At 39.1% G+C, this 21656-nt stretch overlaps 1 protein-coding gene and 1 long non-coding RNA gene across 2 annotated transcripts in view; both read right to left on the bottom strand.

The window, feature by feature from the left end:
- The window catches only part of LOC589591 (peroxidasin homolog), a 34653-nt gene extending 24066 nt beyond the window's left edge, over positions 1–10587 (bottom strand). The window contains 3 exon segments of the mRNA XM_030995925.1: positions 5139–5429; positions 9517–9699; positions 10500–10587. Coding sequence (XP_030851785.1) covers positions 5139–5429; positions 9517–9688 — 463 coding nt within the window. The 5' untranslated portion in view covers positions 9689–9699; positions 10500–10587.
- A 2490-nt stretch (positions 10588–13077) lies between these two features.
- On the bottom strand, positions 13078–19361 carry LOC115928686. The gene is made up of 3 exons (XR_004066174.1): positions 19249–19361; positions 15292–15354; positions 13078–13124 (listed from the first exon to the last, which is right to left on the bottom strand). It is a non-coding gene; the product is annotated as an uncharacterized LOC115928686 (long non-coding RNA).
- Positions 19362–21656: the final 2295 nt, after the last annotated feature.

Raw genomic sequence — 21656 nt, 5'->3', positions numbered from 1 at the left:
CACATGATAACCTGGAACTATTTCCTGGAACTATTACCTTCTAATTTCATGAACTTCTCGTCTAGATTAATGAACTCTAAAATCTCTCTGCGTCTTTTCCAATGCAGCATTTCACATGCAAGGTATTTGTCTTGAATATCCGATGAAAACTTACAGGTTTACTAACTTCAAAGATTTGATAACTACCAAAGATATTGACAGTTGACTTTAATAACAAAACAAAAGAGATCTCAAGTAAACCATGTCATTTTTGAATGAAATGACAAGACTTAATAACGATAATAATAATAAATTGAAAGCAAAAGCTCAAGGCGCACTTGTAGAACAAAAAAAGAAAAAAAGAAAAAGAGATCACACATTAAATAGGGGCTTATGCTGAAAGGGTGGGTATGTAGCGTCGCATCGCGTTGACTTGAACGCGACCATTCGTCCAAAGCCCCCCCGGTTTGGCCAATAGGGTGCATTGGGAGTGTCGCGTCGAGTTGAACGCGACCATTCTTCCAAAGCCACCCCCCCCCCCAAGTTTGGCCGAAAGGGTGCGTTGACTAGTCTTCCACATCAGTCGTTTATATAGAATTTAAGTCGTTTAAATTCAAATAATCAAAATAGAAAGAGATTAAAAATTAAATCAATAAATAACAAGAAACACAATCAAATAATTTACTATGATATCTAAAATGTCTAATAAAGGTGTTTACCTAGTCTTGCATATCAGTCGTTTATTTATTAAAACAATGAAATATAATATTCATTTCTTTCTATGTATGGAAATCAGAAAGCCCACCCGTTTATCCTGAAAGGGTGCATTAAGGTGGTGGCCTACTCCGTTATTTATTTATCTGTTTGTTATTTCATTTGTAAAGACTGTTAAGCATGACTAGTTTACATCAACAAAGAATTCTATACATAGAAGAAATGGATATTATTTTTATTTGGCCTTTTAAAAATATTTATTAAATTCATTTATTGATGTAATTCTTATAAACACCTGATCTGCAAGACTACGTCAAAACTAGTTTTATTTAATTTTAATCTGTTTCTATCTTGATTATTTGAATTTGAACGACTTAAATTACTATTCTGTAAATTCTATTATAAACGACTGATGTGGAAGACTAGTCAACGCACCCAAACCGGGGGGGGGGGGGGGGGGGGGGGGGGGGGGGGGGGGGGGGTGGGGGGGGGGGGGGCTTTGGACGAACGGTCGTGTTCAAGTCAACGCGACGCGACGCTTCCCTACCCACCCTTTCGGCATAAGCCTTAAATGGGATGCGAGAGAGGCCAAGATTGTATCAGAATATAAACAAAGAGAATACAATTCTTTGTTACACATAAAAATTAACCTTTTTCCTGAGTTTGAGTTGACATTGTCACCTCATTGCACAAAATCAATGTGAATAAAGTTTCAGACTGAAATAAAATTGTGTATAATAATTATGTGCGTATAATATAAGAAAATTTGACCCATTGCTTCAGTCCAAACTTGGTACAAAAGGATTTGATAATACTCTTTTTAAAGGGATCGATCCGGTAACTTAATTTGTCTCAGATTCTGAACAAAATCCTGGATTTAAGTAGCTCATGCTGTAATGATAATTATAACCTTTAGGTCAGTCAGGAACCCCATGACTTTTACATGCCGAGTGGCTGACTGATTATCAAGATATTTATGATTGGAAATCAAAACAAAATTTTGCGTTTTCCTAACGTTTTTTTATAACACTACAGTCTATTGGGGAAAACGAGTACCAGTATGGTAAAACCAGTCACTCAAAGATTTTATTTGAGGCATTCTTGATTATTTTGAAGCACAATTTTTTTAGGGCTTCAATATTACACCATATCACAGATACTAATAACACGTAGGGACGCATCTCAGATTTAACATTGTTAAACGATGCCTTTAAAGGCTGCTGCTCAGTCATCCGTGGCAGCAGAGTTATGAAAAATTAATGGTGTCATCAGTAAAAGATATCAGTGGTGTAATGAGCAAACATTTTTTTTTTTTTGGGGGGGGGGGGGAGGGGTAGAACAAAATTTGCATCACCACCAGGCGAGCAATTTTTCTGTTGTTATCAGGGATGATTTCAAGTTTTGTTTCTCTGTTTACATGGTCCAAGATACTGAGCATCATACATTGCAGTTGGGCGTGATGGTCTGAATATATGTAAGTTGCAAGCAAGTAACAATTTAAGGATTTTTGAGGTCGCAGTATGAAATACTACATCTTATCAGGGACGTGATATAGAAGGACTGGAATCAAGCCGCTCTCCTTTAACCCCATGCTCCAAGCCGCCAAAAAGTTATGCGCTAATCTGCAACTGTTGACCAGGTGGTGAGATAAAAGAGCGCATGAAATTTCAGGAGTTAGAATTCCTACATCAGAAAATGGTATCACTGCAACTGTTCGCTGTCCCTTCCAATGATTTCTCATCCATTGTTGAATGTGTAAAGAGTAGAACAAGCGAACACAAACTTGTGTACTTTCATCCTTTTTTTTAACTTGAAACACGCATTAGCAAACTTAATGTTATTGAAGATTGTAAATCATGGATCAAATAACGGGACATTAAAGCATGCACAAATTAGCGCATCATCCTAAAATATTGAGTTTTTGACAGGACGTAATTTTTCTTTTACCAACTCTGGCACACAGATTAAAGGAAGGACGGAGTTCTAAATTTGAAAATTTGTTTGATGCACTATTCCCAATAAAATCCCCATATAAAGTTTTGATTTACACTGAAATTTTGCCGGTAATTTAATATTTTGTAATAAATGTAAAACTGGTGCCTGGCTTCCGAAAGTCCCCGCAGTGGAACTTCAAAGCCAAGTGGAATGTTACACATCCCATTGTTACGCTTTAGAACTCAAGAATGCGTTTGAATAAATTACAAGAGTTTCGTCTCCTTTTCTTTCACCTCCCTGATCTTATAAAGAAAGTAAAAAACAATACTGATGGGGTTTCAAGCATAATCTAATCATGAAAGACTGAAAAGATATTTAATAAGAAACATAATTATACCAACCTAAAATGCGAGGTCTGGGCGAAATTAATTAAAAAACTGCTTTTAATAGTTGCTTTAAATTAAGAGCATATTTTAAGGTGAAAGGTGAAAGGGAAAAAGTGGCACTTATCCAAAGGAAAAATGACACTTATTAGAAAAGAAAAGGAGCATGCGTCAAAGTAAAAGGGGGAATTATCAAAGGTGAAAATGGGACACTTCTCGAACCTCATAAGGGGCACTCACCAGCAGTGGCGTATTGAGCGAAAAACTTTTTAGGGGGCATAATGAGCGAAAACTTTTTTGGGGGTGCAATCTTCGCGAGGGAGCGTAGCGACCGAGCGGAGGGAGGGGTGTTTCCCCTCCCATGGCAGGGAGCTTTTGCATTTTTTGACTGGAAAATGTGCAATTTGGGGCATACCTAAGTAGGCAATTTTGACTTGATGACATGTACTAAATGGGTAAGCATGTCAGTGAATTTTGTCAGAGAACTCAGAAACATAATTATGAAAATATGCATCCCAAATAACCTTCGCAAAATGTCGCGTACTCTGAGAATACAATGTTTGGGCCTTAACTCTGCAGAAATGTACACACAAATAATACAAGTATCCTTTAAATAAAGTATATTTTGCTTCAGAAAAAAAATAATCAAAGGAGGGGTAGGGATGACCAGGAATTTATCGACAGTTGGACAGTGTCCTTATTAATTTGTTTTTATTATTATTTTTTTTTTGCCGTCGGGGGGGGGGGGGGGGGGGGGGGGGAGGTGGGAGGGGGGGGGGGGGGGGGGACTATTTATGAAATTACAATTAAAAATCTCCAATCAAGCCAGAAATGATCACTTTCGGCCCAGAAAATTGACAACATTGATAACAAAATCCTTAATTTGACCATTTAATAGCTACCCCAACCCCACAATGTATGTATTTTCTTAAAGCTTAAAATCTATGGATCATTTTAAGATAACAATCTCAATTTTGATGAAGAAAAAAAATTAATACCCCTCTGGGCCACTTAACGGTAGACGTGCAATGTTACATGCTGTACCGGGTACGTATGGAACGTTAGTTCGCAAATCTGTGCATGCACAGCCCGAGTGGTAGGTAGCATGTTATCTCCCGGCAGTGCTTGTCGTAGTAGATGCTGGAAAGGAATTTTCTACTTGTGTTACTGTTAGTGGCCACTATATTAAGAACCATTAGTGATTATAAAAAAACATATGCTCTTCCTGCCATGGCTATTTGGGAATGTGTCAGATTGCAACAGAAAAAAGAAACATGAATTTTGTAGAAAATCATGTGATATATCATGAAAATGTATAAATCACTTGTATGGAATTGAAAATAAGTCATGGTTTAATTTCATTTAGGGGGCAAGCGCCCTCCCCCCCCCCCCCCCCCACCAGAGATGAAAAAGGAGCACTTATTGCAAATTAGGAGAATTAGGGACAATTATCGGAAGGAATATGGCAATAATTAAGAAGGATACTCACTGGAGATGAAAAGGGACACTTGTAATGATAAAAAGAGGCACTTGTCACAATATAAGGGACACCTCATAGATTTGAAAATGAGGTAATTAGAGGTGAATGGGCACTTATCAGAGGTGGCAAGGGGCACTTGTTGTATCTAAAAAAAGGGCCATTCACCTGGGATGAATAGGAGCACTTGTGAGAGTAAGAAAGGGGCACTTTTTACAAAGAAAACATTGGCACTTGTCGTAGGAAAAGGGGCACCTATTATATTTTAATAGAGCATTTATTAGAGGTGTGAATAGGCCCAATAGGGCATGGATGAGAAGGGGAGGTGGCTCTTATTTTTTAAGGGACATTTATCAGAAGGAAAATTGGGATTTATTAGAAAGAAAGAAGGGGGCACATGTTAAAATAAAGGGGGACACTTATCAGAGGTGAGAAGGGGTACTCATCAAAGATAAAAAAAGGGGCACTTATCTGAAGAGTAGCACTTATTACAAAAGAAAAGGCACTTCTTAAACTAAGTTAAATGGGCTTCTCTAAGATTTGAATAGGGCAATTATCAGAGGTAAAAGAGGCACTTGTCAGTTTAGTAACAGGCACATATAAGAATATGGAATGGGAACCTATTTGAAATTTAAAAAAGTGATACGTACCATCACGAAGCTTCTCAAGCCGTTCGTCAGAAGACCCATAAACCCCGGATGCGTCGATATACGCGGTAATATCGTTAAGATGTTCACGCGGCAGCGGTACCACAGGTACGATATCCACTAGCTCCTTAGTGATGGACTCCTCGAAGCCGCTGCAGTCATGCGCATCTACGCCAATGGTACGGGGCAAGTCCATGCATGTCATTTTGCCTTGGTACAGAACGTCTTTCTCAAAAACTGAAATGGGGCAGCAGGAGTACTTAGAATCTACAGCTGGGCATTCCTCGCATTCTCCTGCCAAAGAAACAGAAGTAACGTTTATTTGTTTTAATCATCCTCATATCGGGTCCTTCAAGATTCAGAGAGTGCTTTATCTAGATGTAAGACAGACAGTCAATGTTGCATTGTTGTACCATGGAGATATCTCCATGGTTGTACGTACGTGACGCGTGCCCCTGTGACAAATGCTGAGCGTATACTTTCCCACAGGTACAGTAAATTAAATTTTCTTGTAAACTCCAGTGGCGGATCCAGGGGGGGGGGGGCCCGAAACAACTGCGGCCCCACTTATTGGCAGCGCAAAAAAAAGGAAGGAAAAAGGAGGAAGAAAAAGAAGAGAAAAAAGAAAGGAGAAGAGAAAAAAAAAGGAGAAGAAAAAAGAAAGGAGAAGAGAAAGAAAAGAGAAGAGAAAAGAAACAGAGAGAGATCAGAGAGAGAGAAGAAAAAAAAAGGGGGGGGGGGACGTACACGTCCCCCAGGAAATTCAGAAATATAGCTAGAAAGATATATAGCGGAAAGATTGGGCTCAGGGATTTCCTAGAGAGCATATTGTCAGCATTCAACATTGCAACATCTCGCTTGGTCCGCTACGTACGCCCCCTCGCCCAATAACACAAAACTATGATAAGACACTTCGCCCACCGCGACCGTGATTTATCCATGGTTGGTGTAATAATTTTGTTTTCGTTTTTATTTCTACTAACATGATTGTGTGCTATCACAAATCACAATCATAATTGTTTCATTTTCCCTTTAAAGCATGCAGGCGCGTAGCCAGAGTCGCGAGAATTGAACAACGAATCGTCTTCTTTCTCTAATAATTTCATTAAACTCTGAAGGTCAAAGCTTACGCTGTGCGCGGGGACGGGGGGGGGGGGGAACCGAATTCAGACAAGGAATAAGAGTCGAGAATGATACAAGAAATCGTTTTTTTATTTCTCTAATAATAATTGAAAGGTCAATTAAGCTTCCGCGCTTCGCGCGGGCGGGGGGGGGAATCGAATTCAGACAAGTATTAAGAGTCGGGGGGGGGGGGGGGACCAAATTCAGACAAGGAAAAAGGGTCGAGAATGGTACAACAAATGGTCTTCTTTCTCTAATAATTTCATTAAACTATGAAAGGTTAAAGCTTACGTGCTTCGCGTGGGAGGGGGGGGGGAACTTAATTCAGACAAGGAATAAGAGTCGAGAATGGTACCGAATCGTCTTCTTTCTCTAATACTTTAATGATACATCAGAGATTCTGCGCTTCGCGTGTAATGGGGGGGGGGAGGAAACAGCGAGCTGCCAGAATATTAATTTTTTCTTGTTTATCTTGGTGATAAATAACACTTTCACAAAATACATATTATGCTCAAATTTTTGCTCGCACGTTTCGCTCACTAGCCGAATTGTGAACCAGAAATTTACTTTTTCGGGCAAAAGGCTTCAGCCCCCCCCCCCCCCCCGTTGAAATTGTCAACAAATTGTATAACTTAAAAACGGGAAATGTCGATATCGGACAAGAGACGTGATGTGAGCCTGCCCCCTTTCCAAAATTGTCCCTGAGTATTGTATGTTGAGTTGAAAAAATGGTCTGCGCTTTTTTCAAATTTCCGCCTCCCCCCCCCCCCAAATTTGGAAAATCCTGGATCCGCGCCCCTGTAACTCTATAACCCTTGACCCAACATTTTACTTGACCCTTATTCAGAGGCGGCGCTCTGGGGGGGGGGGGGGGGAACAGGGAGCACAGTACCCTCAAACTTTTTCAAGAACACAAAAAGTGCCCATTTTTACATTTTATTTTATTTATTTATTTATTTGTCTTTTTTTAGTAGGGTGGCTCCATCAGTAGTTAAATACTGTTTTCCGTGGAGACCCTACAAGATAAATACAAAATTTACAACATATAAAGAATCCAAATCGAGACAAAATGAATTCAGTTACAACATTTTCGAACAAAAGAAAGAAACAAAAAACAACACAATAGACCAGTTCAATAAGATTGTCATAACGCCAAAACAAAACAGTATATGAAGAATTTGATTGAGCATTTTTTTTTAAATTAGGTTAACTATTCCAAAGAGCCGAACCATCAAATGAAAAACTTTGTTTTCCCATCTGGGTTTTATTTTTTGTAAAATTAATCCTGCCCTTTGTGCTCCTTTAACTTTGACAGAAGTGCCCCTTTTTACAAAGGAAAAGTGTCCTTTACACAAAGGAAAAGTGCCCCTTTTACTTTGACAAGTGCCCCTATTAATTTTTAAAAGTCCCCCCTTTCTACCTCTGATAAATGCCTCTTTTATTTTGACACGTACCCCTTTTCTTTGACAAGTTCCCATTTTCTTTTGCAATAAGTGTCCAATTTCCATCCGTGCCTTTTTAAAATCTCTAGTAAGTTCCCCTTTTCGGATACGAGAAGCGCCCCTTTTCACTTTTGATAAGGGCCCCCTTCACCTCTGATAATTGCCCTATTCAAATCTGAGAGGTTCCCCTTTTGCTTTGTAAAAAGTGCCCCTTACCCTTTTAATAACTACCCCTTTTTAACTCGGATAAGCGCACCTTATATTTTCACATGTGCCCCCTTTCCTTTTTATTAAGTGCCCTTTTTCCTTATGCTAAGTGCCCCATTTAAAAATGGCCTCTTCCCTTCTCATAATAATGCCCCTTTTCATTTTTGAAAATAGTTCCTTTTCATTCTCATAAGTGCCCCTTTTCATCTCTTGTAAATGACCCTATTCAATTTTTAGAGATACTCATTTTATTTGACGAGTGCCTCTTCCCCTCCTGATAAGTGCTCTTTTTTATCTCTTATAAATGCCCCTTTTATTTTAACACGTCCCCCTTTTCCTTCCTAATAAATGCTCGCTTTCATTCTTATAAGTGCCCCTTCCCCTTTCATAATTAACCTTTTCCATCTTTGATAAGTGCCCCGTTTATTTTAACATGTGCCTCTTATTCTTAAAAGTTTCCGCAGTTACTGCGACGACATAACATGTAAACTCCCGGGGGGGGGGGGGTGCTCAGATTTAGTTTTGACGGGGGTGTGCCGCTGAAGCCTCGAAACCCCTACCCATTTTTAAGAGTCATTTTGGCGGATTTTTTTCGAATTTAAGCCCATTTTTTTCTATATTTTCGGGTGTTTGCATGATAAAAACCCAGAAAATGTTCACAATTTTCAAAATTCTGAAAAAGCGGACCCATATTTAGGGGTGTTTTTGTTAAAAATGGGACCCATGTTTAGGGATTTTTTGTGTGAAAAGTTGCCATTAGAGCGGGACACTCCCGTATGTCTTACTATTTAAGCCCCCCCCCCCCCCCAAGGTGTGAACTCATAGAAATATTTGAAGCTTATAGTTTGACTACAGTTTAGCATCATTAGACACCTTTAACATCAAGAGCAAACAATATTTTGGTGATTGGTGATTGGTGATTGGCTTCGGATAAAACAAATATATATACATTAAATAGCACAATCTACTATGATCTGTCCCTTATAATTGTCTAATATATAAGCTTTAAAAGATGCATATAATACTATTCATAAACTTCTTCAAAGTACTGTATATGAAATCAACTGTCCAGACACATGTGGTTTGGGCATAGTTCGAATCAACTTGTCATCGCGTCGAGTCGGGTGGCCGCGTTACCCGACCTTGAGTGAAAACGTGCCCTTTAATTCACGAAATGTCAGTAGCGTACGCAGGATTGTTCAAGGGGGGGGGGGGGGGTTAACATTTTTAAATCGGGCCGAAAATTTCGGTACGACTCAGCCAGCCGCTGAATAAGCGGGGGGGGGGGGGGTAAGGTCACCTTTTTTAAGTCACCCATTAGCATATAAAAAAAAACAAGGGGGGGGGGGGGTTCTTCAAAATACACACATAATTATTTTTTTTAAAACCCAAAACCCCATCCCCCCCCCCCCCCTCCTGCGTACGCCCCTGGTCTATTCCAATTTCCCCGACACTTTGTGAAACCTGACGACAAATCTACGAAAGGTCGCATAATGTCTCCCGTTTTCATTTTACAAAAGGAAGTGTAACGCGACCATCTGACCGGTAAAGATCATGCCCCGATGCCCCGATGTTAGAAGTTCTCCTGACATGTGGGTCTGTATACTCACGGTTGTATTGAGGCGCGTGTGTAACGTCATGATCGAGAAACTGGCCCAAAATGGCTAGGAGCATCGAACCTGTGGGGTCATTGCCCTCTACCTCGGCTATGGTGCCCACCTTGACTGAGACTTCTCTAGCATTCGGCAGGGTAGCATCGGGGTGCCTCTTATGTACTCTCATCGCTTCATAGCCTTCAATGAAAACCATCACAACGAGTCAAGATTGTTATTATTATTATTATACATTTATGACCATGATGACAAAATTTTGTGACCGCATCTTAGCAGATAAGCAGATCAGTTGAAGTTAAATCTAAACACGTATCTGTTTGATTTGGCCCATTATTGATTGATTACCTGATCCTATTCAAACGGTAATATTGCGTCTGATGCTTTTATATGGTTTCATCTTTTGCAAGTGTGCATTCGATTTCAAAAGGACTCGCACGTTATGAAATTGTTATTATTATTATTGTTATTACTTTTATTTGTATTTTAATTATCATTTTACCATTGTTATTATTATTATCATTTAAGTATTGTTATCATTATTATCATTATTGTTAATGATATTATCATCATTATTTTTATTATATTGATTGTATTAATATAATTGTTAGCATTGTTACAATCATCATTCTTATTTTCATTATTTTTATCATCTTCTCAATAATATCAATACTCCGATAAATGATTTTCTACGCCATGACAACCAAACTCCATCATCATGTCTTTACGAAATGAGGCACAACCTTCACCCTTCAGTGCAAAGACTTTCGAAAAAAACAACCGGTTTATCACGGTTTTTTCCGAGCCCCCCCCCCCCCCCCCCCCCCCGCGAGCCCCTAATACCCGATAAAAAAGTTTCTGACGAGATGCAGTGGTGAAACAGTAAAAGAAAAGTAAAAATTTAACCGTCATATTAAGTATTATTGTAGCTAGTGTATGAGAATATCGAGTTTCAATAAATCACTTTATAAGACTGTACTAACCATCCGCATAGACAGGTTTAAGTAGTCTCCTCAACGGCCACTTAGCTTTTCCCCAGTTCGGATTTTTCAGGTTGTTACAAGCCCGTCGAGTCGGCGATACTGCTTATTGGACGCCTCTAAGCACGATTCTTCTTCTTTAAAGTGATAAGCAGTTTTGATACCCTCACATGTTTCAGGCGGGAGACTACATGCAAGAGAAATGATGATAATAATAATAATAATAAGACAACATAAAAAATAGTTTCAAAGAATAGAGCTTGTGAAAGATTAGCCTTGTGGTAAACAAGTTATTCATTAATGTCTACTACTACTACTACTACTACTATATACTACTACTACTACTACTACTACTACTACTACTACGAGAAGTACTACTATACTACTACCACCTCTACTACTACTATTACTAAGTATTACTACTACTATCACTACTACTTTCACTACTATTATAACATGATAACGTGAATCCTAATCAAATGTTATAAAACATCATTTTATAAAACAAATAAAACATAATCTTATAAAACAAATAATACACATAATTTTGTTCGGGCATAAGTAAAACTACCAACACTCGGTACCTTCAAAACAGTCCAAACACCCTCGGCCAGGGGCGTACGCAGGGGGGGGGGGCGTGGGGGTTCAACCCCCCCCCTTTGGTATTTTTATGTGTGTAAACCCCCCTAAAAAAACTAAAACCCCCCCCCCTTTTTTTTTTTTTAATTAAAAAAAAAAAAAAAAAAAAATTATGCCCACGGCTAACGTAAAGTGACCTTACCCCCCCCCCCCAACGAAAAAAAATGACAAATTTTCAAATTTCAAGACCAAAAAAAAAAAAAAAAAGTGGCCGCTTACCCCCCGTCAAATTGCTTTAAAAGGGCAGTCCACGTTCTCCGTTGTGCAAATCTAAAAGTCCCTGATTACTCAGCTAATCAGAACACATTTTAAATTTACAGTAATCAATGTAAATGCAATCAACTGTATTTAACGCATGTAGCGCCGTTCTGTAGACATTATATTTAATCTGTTTTAAAAACATTAAGTTCATATCATATGATATAAGATTGGAAATAACTATCCATTGTTGTCTTAAATAAACTTTTTTAAACTCCTTACAATCGTGTCGTTCCCTCATTCTCTCTACTTGGAAGTTGGAGGGAAAGTCACGTGATTTTCCAATTTTCTAAATATTCTTTGATGTCAGGCCACGTGATATTGTCATTCGTAGATCAAGTCAAGTGATTTTTCTCGTTTTCTAAACTTACTTTGATGTCAAGTCACCCGAATGTTCGCGAATAAGTTCAAAGGCCGCCAATTCTTCGTCATTTAAGTCCCCGCTGTTAAACTGCGCCAAAAGCTCGCTGGCCGACAGTGTATTGCCTGTAAATTAGAAAGGGGAAGCATAATATGTCAGGAAAGCTAAAATGAAGGATTAATCTTGCGTCCCATAATTATGTGATCCGAAATTTGCTCCCTCGACAAGAGACCAGTTCGTAGTTAGCAGATGGTACAAAATTAATAACCCTTAATATCCATAGATCTTTTACACATCGAGCAGTCCCAATTTGTGCATTTAAGAATGATCATTCAATGCCAAAGTCATGAATACATTCGGTCACCTCTTGAGAAGTGGATGTTGAAGTGTTGCATCGTAAATTACATTTACATTGCACCGTAAATTCCCCCCCCCCCCACTCAGTGTTATTTAGGGTACACGTATGCATGTTCCCTCGTTTTGAAAACACCCCATAAGTCCGGTGTGTAAAGTCAATACGGGCCGATTTTGTGTGTGTTAAAAGCCGGACTTTACTGCGTGAAAAGTACCCCTTTACCGGACATTTTTGGAACATGCATGCGGTCCCCGTTCCCGGAGTGGTGCCGCAGGGGCGGATCTAGCTTTTTGCTAAGGGGGGGGGTTGACCAAAATAATGACGATGCGGAGCATCGTCCACGAGCCGCGAAGCGGCGAGCCGATTTTTTTGGGGGTGTTTATTTGAACCCCGTAAGTGATGTTTTCCTGGCATCTATTAACACAATGGAGACCATAAAAAGCAGTGCATGATAACGTCTTTTTAAATCAAGTAACAGTTTAATACATAGTTATATCCAGAGTTATCATGTGTTTGGTTAAGTTACCAGATGAGTTGAATATCTTCTCACAATATTTGCACTTGAAAGGGTTTCTCTCCAGCGTGCGTTCTTTTTTTTTTTTTTTTTTTTTTTCCCCTTTTTTTTTTTTTGTTTTTTTTTTGGGCCGCCCAAGGGGGGGGTTGCAACCCCCCCAACCCCCCCTGGATCCGCCACTGGGTGGTGATCGGGGGGGGGGGTGAATTTATAGGGCTCCTGATTATAGGGAATGTGCGGTAGGTGGTCAAGTTGCAGGCGTCTTCTCTTCTCGTCATTTTCCCTTTCTCTCTTTCTTTTTTCTCGTTTCCCCCTATTTTCTTCCTAATTTTCATCACTCGATGAGGGGGAAGGGGGGGGGGGGGAGCACAGGTGCCTCTACGTATCCACTGTAGCTATGCCACAGACCTACCAGAATCAGCATCCACACTGTCTTTATCGGGTTCGGCGATATTAGAAACTAGATCCTGGGCGGCCACGCAGGAAATGACCAACAGGGAGCTAGAGAATGAATATGAAAAGGAGAACAACTTAAAAACAACAACATTGCAGATCAACCACAGGAGGGTCACTAGGGATGGGCTGTGTGTGTGTGTGTGGGGGGGGGGGGGGGGGGGTGGTAACAAATATCCCTTTCAAAAATCTGGAAGCAAAATTAGAAACTATGTAGGCTGTCCCGAAATCTCAAAAACTGTCAACTTTTGTTGTTGTTGTTGTTTGAGTCTTTGTTGTTATTTTTATTGTTGATTTTGTTGCATTTTTTTTTATATGTTTAGAATTTTTTTCTTATCTTGATTGTTGGAAAATTGCAAGATTTCTTGGCGAATTCAAAAATCTGGGGAGCTTTGTCTTTTGTAATTTACGTTTTTCGTGTTTCTGTTTTGGCTATTTTTTGTTTTGTTTATGGCTTATAGAGACAGCTAACTCTTCAGGAAATTTGGTCCAGGGCAGTACCCTCCTCCCCACCCCTTTCAAACGGTGATTAGGACATACTAAGAAAACATATCTGCATAATGATGTCTTCGGCCAAGCCTAAAGTACCTTTACCCAGGTACATTACACTGAGGGCATTCTTAGACTGTAGTCTATAGCTTGGATAACTCAGACCCTGTCTTGCGCGTCGGGACCACAAATAATGTGCACATTGGAGTGATGAAAGGGGGGGGGGCACCCTTATGCTACCCTCTCTTTCAATCAATCAAGCCTGTTTCTGTATAGGCTTCTAGAATAAAATTAAGGATAAACATGTGACATATACGTGTACTTATAATTATGTAAATCTGTAAATGATACTGTTTTAAATTGTACACTTGTTTTTTAAAATGCAATGTATATCCATGTGTAATTCAGTATATGTAAGTGCGATGTATGATTCAATAAATACTATACCAAATACCATACCATACAAGAACAAATTCCACTGCATTTCACCCTTAGAAAAGTATTGTTTCTATGTTGCTCTAAAATAGTGATTAAAGTATAATTACAGGCCTTGGTAGATGTCACTTTTATTTATGTCTTGTTTTCTCTACACAAAAATCACTTTTTGCCCCAAATCTGTAATTTTGTTGTCCAAATCAATGATTTAACGGTATTGGACTAATTTAAATGATCTTCAGAGAGCTTTCAATGGAAACGACCTTTGTTAAAAAAATTGAAGCATGAATTCCAACGAGTTTGATTAGGCCTTTTACAAGAATGTGATTTCCACGACCATGACGAACTATATTACGACCTTAATTAAACTTCATGTTTTGATTTTCTCAGAATGATAGTTTTATCATTATTTATCTGTGTATTGCGACACGATAAACACGTTTCATTAATTCAATTTGTTTAAATTCATGGTTGACAAATTCAAAACGAGCAAGAACACAATATATACACCAGCAAAATGATAATGGATATAGAATTCCATAATGTTGTCCAGAATCCACAAATAAAAATGCAAAACAAAAGTTTTTTGAACCCGCGGTGTCATGTCACTGTAATTATGTTTAGTTGAATTGTATTTTGTTTAAAGCATCTCAAAGGTTTATTGTACATACAACGGAAAATTATTTGTATGGGTTTAATTTCAATTCCTTTTTTCTTCTTTTCAATTTCAATTATTAATAGATAATGATTCGCAAAGGATGTAACTTATGTGGGGGCGAGGCAGCATGGTTCAAATAAATGAGAAAAGCATGAGAATTATTCTTTAAATCTAAATAGATCACCTGTCATCTCTTGTATCTTGTGAACGTGATAATGACATAATTGCGTAATCTAGACATTAATTTTTCAATCAAAACAATAGGGTTTTGACATTACCCGTAAGTTGATATCCGGAGTCTTTACAAGCATGTTTCTAAAGAAAAATTCAACGTAATGATGCAATAATAAATAGGAGACTTGATGGCTCAGTGGTAGAGCAGTGGTCTAGTAAGTGCGAGGGGGGGGGGGGGAGGGGGGGATCCCGGGTTCGAAACCAGGTCGATGTGCTAGTGCTCTTTGGTAATGTATTCATTTTCATTACCAAGCCCCTCGAAGTGGACATAAATCCCCCCCCCCCCCCGGTCGCCCACTTTCAAGCACTTACATGCTTTGCATTCGGGTAAGAACAAACCATTAAACGATTTAAAAAACAAAAAAATATTTAAAAGATAAAAGAGGAATAAGTACTTACCAAAATAGCAGGGCACTTCGACCCATTTCGATTGATTTCCGAGTGATATTTCACCCGTTAAATCTGTAGGATTAGAAAAAATATCATATCATGAAAATAATAATAATAATAATAATAACGATGCTTATAAAGCGCTTACCGCCGAAAGTCTCCTTAAGCGCCATAACAAACAAAATACAATGATAAACAATTAAACAAAAAAAAGTTACAAATAAATCAAATTACAATGCATAAGAAATATACATCAATGTGAGCAGCGTAAGTTAATCATCAAAAGCAATTTTGAATAAATGTGTCTTAAGACAAGTTTTGAATTGGTTGACAGTCTGACAGTTTTTGACATTTAAGGTAGTTTGTTCTAAAGTTCAGCAGAAGCTTTGCAAAGAGAGCGATGACCATAAGAAAGAGTTGACACTGAAGTAGACCGTATAGATTGCGTTAGGGTTTGTATTTCTGGATTAGATGTTGCAGATAAATTGGTGCCAATTCATGAAAGAAAGAGAATATGTTCTAAAAGCTCGCAATTATAGGCCAGTCCATGTCTTATGTACTTGATGTTATGAAGTTATGAACATAAATTCACATTAAATCTATAACATTTAAATCATACGTTATCGTGTACTCGTGGATACGTCACGGTCGCGGTTCGCGGTTTTAGGCTCGCTGCTGCACTAATGTCCTTTGGCATGATATTACATTTGCCAGGGCATTCTAACCGAGGCGCGGATCCAGGGGGGGGGGGGGGGCGAGTGCCCCCCTCCGCAAAAGAGAGAGAGAGAGAGATAAAAGGAAAAGAAAAAAAGGGGGGAAGTGAGATACAAGTCAGAAAGAAGAGGAAGAAGAACAGAAAAGGGAAAAAAGAAGGAGATCAGGGAGCCGAAAGGGCCTTGCCCCCCCCCCTCCTCCATCAAAAAATAAGAGAGAAGGAAGGAAAGGGAAAGAAAAAAAAGGAAAAATGAGATAAAAGGCAGAAAAAAGAGAAAGAAGAAAAGAAAAGAATGGCGATATCAGTTGCATTTTCCCCGCCAACAAGTTGTGGATCGGGGGGAGATAAAAGGTCCTTGCCCCCGACCCCCCGACCCCACCCAAAAAATAGAGAAGGAAGGGAAAGGGAAAGCGGATGGCTAAAAGGGAACAAAAAAGAGGAAGAAAAGAAGTGGGTGAAAAGAAAGGGAGAGCAGTTGCGATTAATCCCGCCAAACAACGCGTACAACGGGGGAGGCCCTTGCCTCCCCCCTCCCAGCAAGCCTTAAAGAAGGGTAGGGAAAGGGAAAGAGGAGTAAACTTAAAAGAACAACAAAGAGAAAGAAGAAAGGTAAGGGAGATCGGTTGCGATTTTCCCGCCAACAAGGTGTAGATCGGGGGGGGGGGGGGCTCAAACGTGGTGTATTTCTAATTAGATACCGGTGATTTACAAATGGTGCTGAAATGACATTATTTTCCGAGATTTATGCTTATTAAGAGGCCTAATTGTCAGGGACCGCGGAACAGCGGGGCTTGAGGACCTCAAGCTACCCCCCCTCCATTTTTTGAAAAAGTATATTAAAGAGAAAATAGAAAGAGAGAGATAGAAAGGGAGAATAGTGACCTGCCAGTGTCACAAAATAATGAGGTATCAAAAATATGCTCATCTGACCGTGATTAATTGCCTAGAACTCTTGAGCTTCCGGGGGCTCTGTCCCCTCGACTCCACCAGGGGGCCTAAGGCGGGCCCCTGAATGCTTATCTGATCGTTATAATTTGCCTCAAATCACTGAGTTTCAGGGTGCTCAGCCCCCTAGACCCCACGTCAATTAGTGACCTACCAGTGTCATGAATAAGGTATCAAAATATGCTTATCCCACCGTAATTAAAAGCCCATACCAACCTAGGCCCGAAGGCAGGCCCCTGAATGCTTATCTGATCGTTATAATTTGCATCAAATAAGTTTCAGGGTGCTAAGCCCCCTAGACCCCACGCCAATTAGTAACCCGCCAGTGTCATGAATAAGGTATCAAAATATGCTTATCTCACTGTAATTATGAGGCCATACCCACTGAGCTCCCGGCGGATCCGCCCATTGACCCCGCTGGGGCTTTGCCCCTAGACCCTACGCCAATTTACGCTACGCTCTACCTGATCCTAAATACCTAAGCCTCCCCCTTCCACTTTGAAAAACGTTCAGCGGGGCCTGCATGTAAGAGTGGAGGTGAAGCGGATTTTTTTCTTCTGCCCCCCCCCAAAAAAAAGTTTTTGCTCATTACGCCACTGCTGCTCACCATTACGTACCAATATTTGGCTCGCATTATTTCAAAACAGGGGAGACGGGGGGGGGGGGGGATACGCTCCCAAAATTGACACCTGTACATCCATCTGGAAGCAACAAAATAGGAAAGGCGTTGACGTATGGATCGTGACATTGGGGTGTGTTTGTTTTTCAGCTGTTTTAAACAAAGTTATCAGGGTCATTATTGACGCCCGCTCTATTGATTCTCTCTCTCTCTCTCTCTCTCTCTCTCTCTCTTCCTCTACATCTAAGTGATTCGTTCCATCTGTATCACAAGTTGAGATTCTATTTCCCACATTTTCTCACGTCATAAGATATGAAAATAAATTTGAAAAAAAGAAAATAAAGATCGGATAGGAAAGGGGGACAAGAAATGGTTACTTTAAATAAAAGATTCCTTATGCCCCAATTTCCTACCACTGCATTAGAAAGATGAATATTGAAAAAGAATGATCAAATGCAAAAAAGAGCGCGGAAATTATTATTTTTTCTTTAATGGCACTCTTTCATAATTTAAACTTTCATCAGCAAGAAATTTCCAGATGTTGGGGACTAAAAGTTAGCTATTTGTTTTTATTAAGGTGGAAGTGTACGTCTTGAACATTAAAGCAGAATATTAATTCGGATAAACATTTCGCTCATGATTTTCCTTTGTTTTACTCTTTCAACTGCCACATTACTATAAGTATGTATTCTCTTATACTGTGATTTGAACATCATACGAAGCAAAAATAATAAAGGTTCAGATTAGTATTTTGACAAAGGGGTGAAAGTAGTTGAAATGATTATCCATTAGCCTTAGCAAAAAACCTTAAGATATTAAGAAATGCTACAAGCGTTTTGTAAGTGAAGATCTCTTCATTTTTGGTAAGAATGAACTTTGAAGCGATGTACGAATTACCTTAACCTATAGGCATGTCTCTTGTCACATCTATTTAAAAATAAACTAACGCTAGATTTAAGTAGGTCTAATAGAGGAAGTTAGACAAATGTTTCTCTTTGTGACATCGAACTCGGACCAAGCATCCTTTGATATCATGTTATTAGATAAGTAATTTCAAAGAAAACCACAATCTTTTGCTGTTCACCCCCTTCACGATTTTTCCAATATACCTTTTCAAGAGTTATAAAGAAGGCCTTCATCTAACATGATCGCGAAAACTTTCGAAAAGACAATCTTAAATTAAGCAATTTCAGTAGCCTTTTAAAATGTGCGAACAGTAAAGTGACATTATAGCATAATCTAAACATGAATTCTAAAGGCATTATGAATGGCATTGATGTTGATTTCTTGAAAGTATTTGCGATCGTGTTATAGTAATATAGGCCTACATTGAAAATGTACAAAATTAAGAACCAGTAAATCGAATGCTTTCGGATGAAGGTAAATTTAAAAAAAAAAGACTGACACGCCTGCACTCGCTTCTCTCAAAGTTATAGTTTATAATAATATGAATAGAAATTTGAGAGAGAGACTTGCGAATTAGAAAAGACTTGAATATGCTCCTTTTGTGTTAATCTATTTACTTCTTTAATGGGGTAGATGAGCTCTTTCAACATGAAGTGGTTTTCAAAGGGATCCGCGAAAAAAAAAACAGAGATACAAATTTTTGTTTGCAAACAAGGAAACGAAGAAAAAACAGAAATACACAAATAAATATTCAAACAATACATAAATTGAATGTTCTTACCTGTGAAAGTAGAAATTGGTGGAGGTGTTTCTCTAATGTCCACGTTTCTCAAACTGAAACGTCAATTGATAAGTTCCGTAATGACAGCTGGCATTAAGACACCAGAACACACACTCTCCAAATGACGACAACGAAAATTGTAATCTTGATCATCCAAAGCCGTTATTAAATATGTTATTCCATTACAATTGCACGCATGCGCAATTCAACACAATTCCTAGGTCTGATCTTACTCTACCAGACAAAAGAAATCGATCCCACATCAGACTACTATATGCATGCGTATTTAATAATCTCAACGAACTTTACATTTCTACGAATACCCCATTTCAAACTATTTATCGTTACATCTAGCTTAAAAATTGATCATGCCAATTATTCTTTAAAATCAAATATGCCTCTTTTATCAAAGCATGGATCCGCCTTTTAGCGGAGGCGGCGCTCCCCCACTTTTTAAATTTCCCCAGAAGGGCTCCTTTTTCATAGTAAAAGTGCTCCTTTCACCTTCATTCTTGCCCCTATTACTTTATTAAAGTGCCCCTTCTCTTTAAACCTCTGATAAGTGTATAATTTTATATTTGACACGTGCCCCTTGCTTTCGAAAAGTTCCCAGTTTTCTTTGCAATAAAGTGTCCATTTTTCATTCTCACATGTGCCCTTTTTAATCTCTAGTAAGTGCCCTTTTCAGGTACGAGAACTACTCCTTTTCACTTTTCATAAGTGCCCCCTTCACCTCTGATAATTGCCCTATTCAAATCTGAGAGGTATCCCTCAACTTTGACAAGTGCCCCTTTTTCTATGTAAGAAATGCCCCTTACTCTTTTCATAACTACCCCTTTTTAACTCGGATAAGTAGGTCCATATTATAAGTGCCCCTTCCCCTTCTCATAATTACCCCTTTTCATCAATGATGAAAATGTCCCGTTTATTTTAACATGTGTCTCTTTTTCTTTTTAACAAGGGCTACTTCCTCCTTCTCATAAAAGCTCCCTTTCACCTCCGATTAACGCCCCTATTTAAATCTGATCGATGCCCCTTTTCTTTCAACAAATGCACATTATCCTTTATTATAAGTGCCCCTTTTTCATTCTCGGAAGTGCCCCTTTTCAAATCTGGTCAGTGGTCAGTGCCCCTTTCCAGATGCGATAAGTGCCCATTTTCACCTCTGATCAATTCCCTTTTGACAATGATACATGCCCTTTTCCTTTCTAATAAGTGACATATCCCCTTTTCATAAATGCCCCCTTTCACCTCTTATAAATGTCCTTATCAAAATCTGCGTCGACAAATGCCTATTTCCTTTTTCAATAAGTGCCCTTTTTAATCCTTGGTGAGTGCCTCTTTTCAGTTGTAAGAAGTGCCCCATTTTCACCTCTGATGATTAGTCTTTGTATTTTGACACATGCTCCTTTTCTTTTCTAATAGTTGTCTTATCCCTTTCGATAAGTGTCCCTTTTCCTCTCATCATTAAACTTGCCCCTAATTTAAAGCGACTAAGAGAAATTTCCCCAAAGCTCGCTAGCATTTATAGATGATATAATTATGTTACTTATCAAAAGGCACTCTTCCATTATGAGAATGTGCTTATAACCCCATCAGGATTGTTAATTTTCCTCTGTGTAATATGTAATTTTCATCGAAATATTGGGCCCGGAATCGTGTATACAAAATCTAAAGGGAACATCATATCAGGGCGAGATGGAACTACAGCTCCTTTTTCTGTGAACGATTGTCGAACGTACATTACGTAAGTTACTGAATGGCGATCGTTTCTTTGTCGTTTCAGATCAGCTGCATATCATCTAATTCGTCAACAGTGACGAATTCTAGTTCTTCTTCTTCTTCTTCTTCTTCTTCTTCTCCTCCTCCTCCTCCTCCTTCTTCTTCTCCTCCTCCTCCTCCTCCCCTCCTCCTCTTTCATCTCCTCCTCCTCCTTCTTCTTCTTCTCCTCCTCCTCCTCCTCATCCTCCTTCTCCTCCTTCTTCTTCTCCTCCTCCTCCTCCTCCTCCCCTCCTCCTCTTTCATCTTCTTCTTCATCTTATTATTATTGCCAATATCATATATTTAGGTCCCATGCAGTGATACCTCATTTGAAGAAGGTGTCTGGTTTGATCAACACTATATTTCCGAACTATCAGGCAAAAATTGGGGTCTTTTTGATACATGTGGTTTTGACCAGTTAACACATATCATGGCGAGCCGAACAATAAAATTGACCGATTTGTGTGACTGAAGATTAGAAAATTCAAATACATACAGAAATAAAGAGAGAGAGAGAGAGAGAGAGAGGGGAGAGAGAGGAGAGAGAGAGAGAGAGAGCGAGCGAGGGCGGAGGTAGAGAAAGGGGAAAGAGGACATTTGAAAGAGGAAGAACGAGAGGAGAATACTCTCGAGTCATGTCACCACTT

The sequence above is a fragment of the Strongylocentrotus purpuratus genome, unplaced genomic scaffold (assembly GCF_000002235.5).
Source record: "Strongylocentrotus purpuratus isolate Spur 01 unplaced genomic scaffold, Spur_5.0 spur5_scaffold_3, whole genome shotgun sequence".
In the NCBI taxonomy this organism is placed as follows: Eukaryota; Metazoa; Echinodermata; class Echinoidea; order Camarodonta; family Strongylocentrotidae; genus Strongylocentrotus; species Strongylocentrotus purpuratus.
The sequence above is the reverse complement of the archived record's forward strand: the minus strand, read 5'-3'. Positions and strand labels throughout refer to the sequence as shown.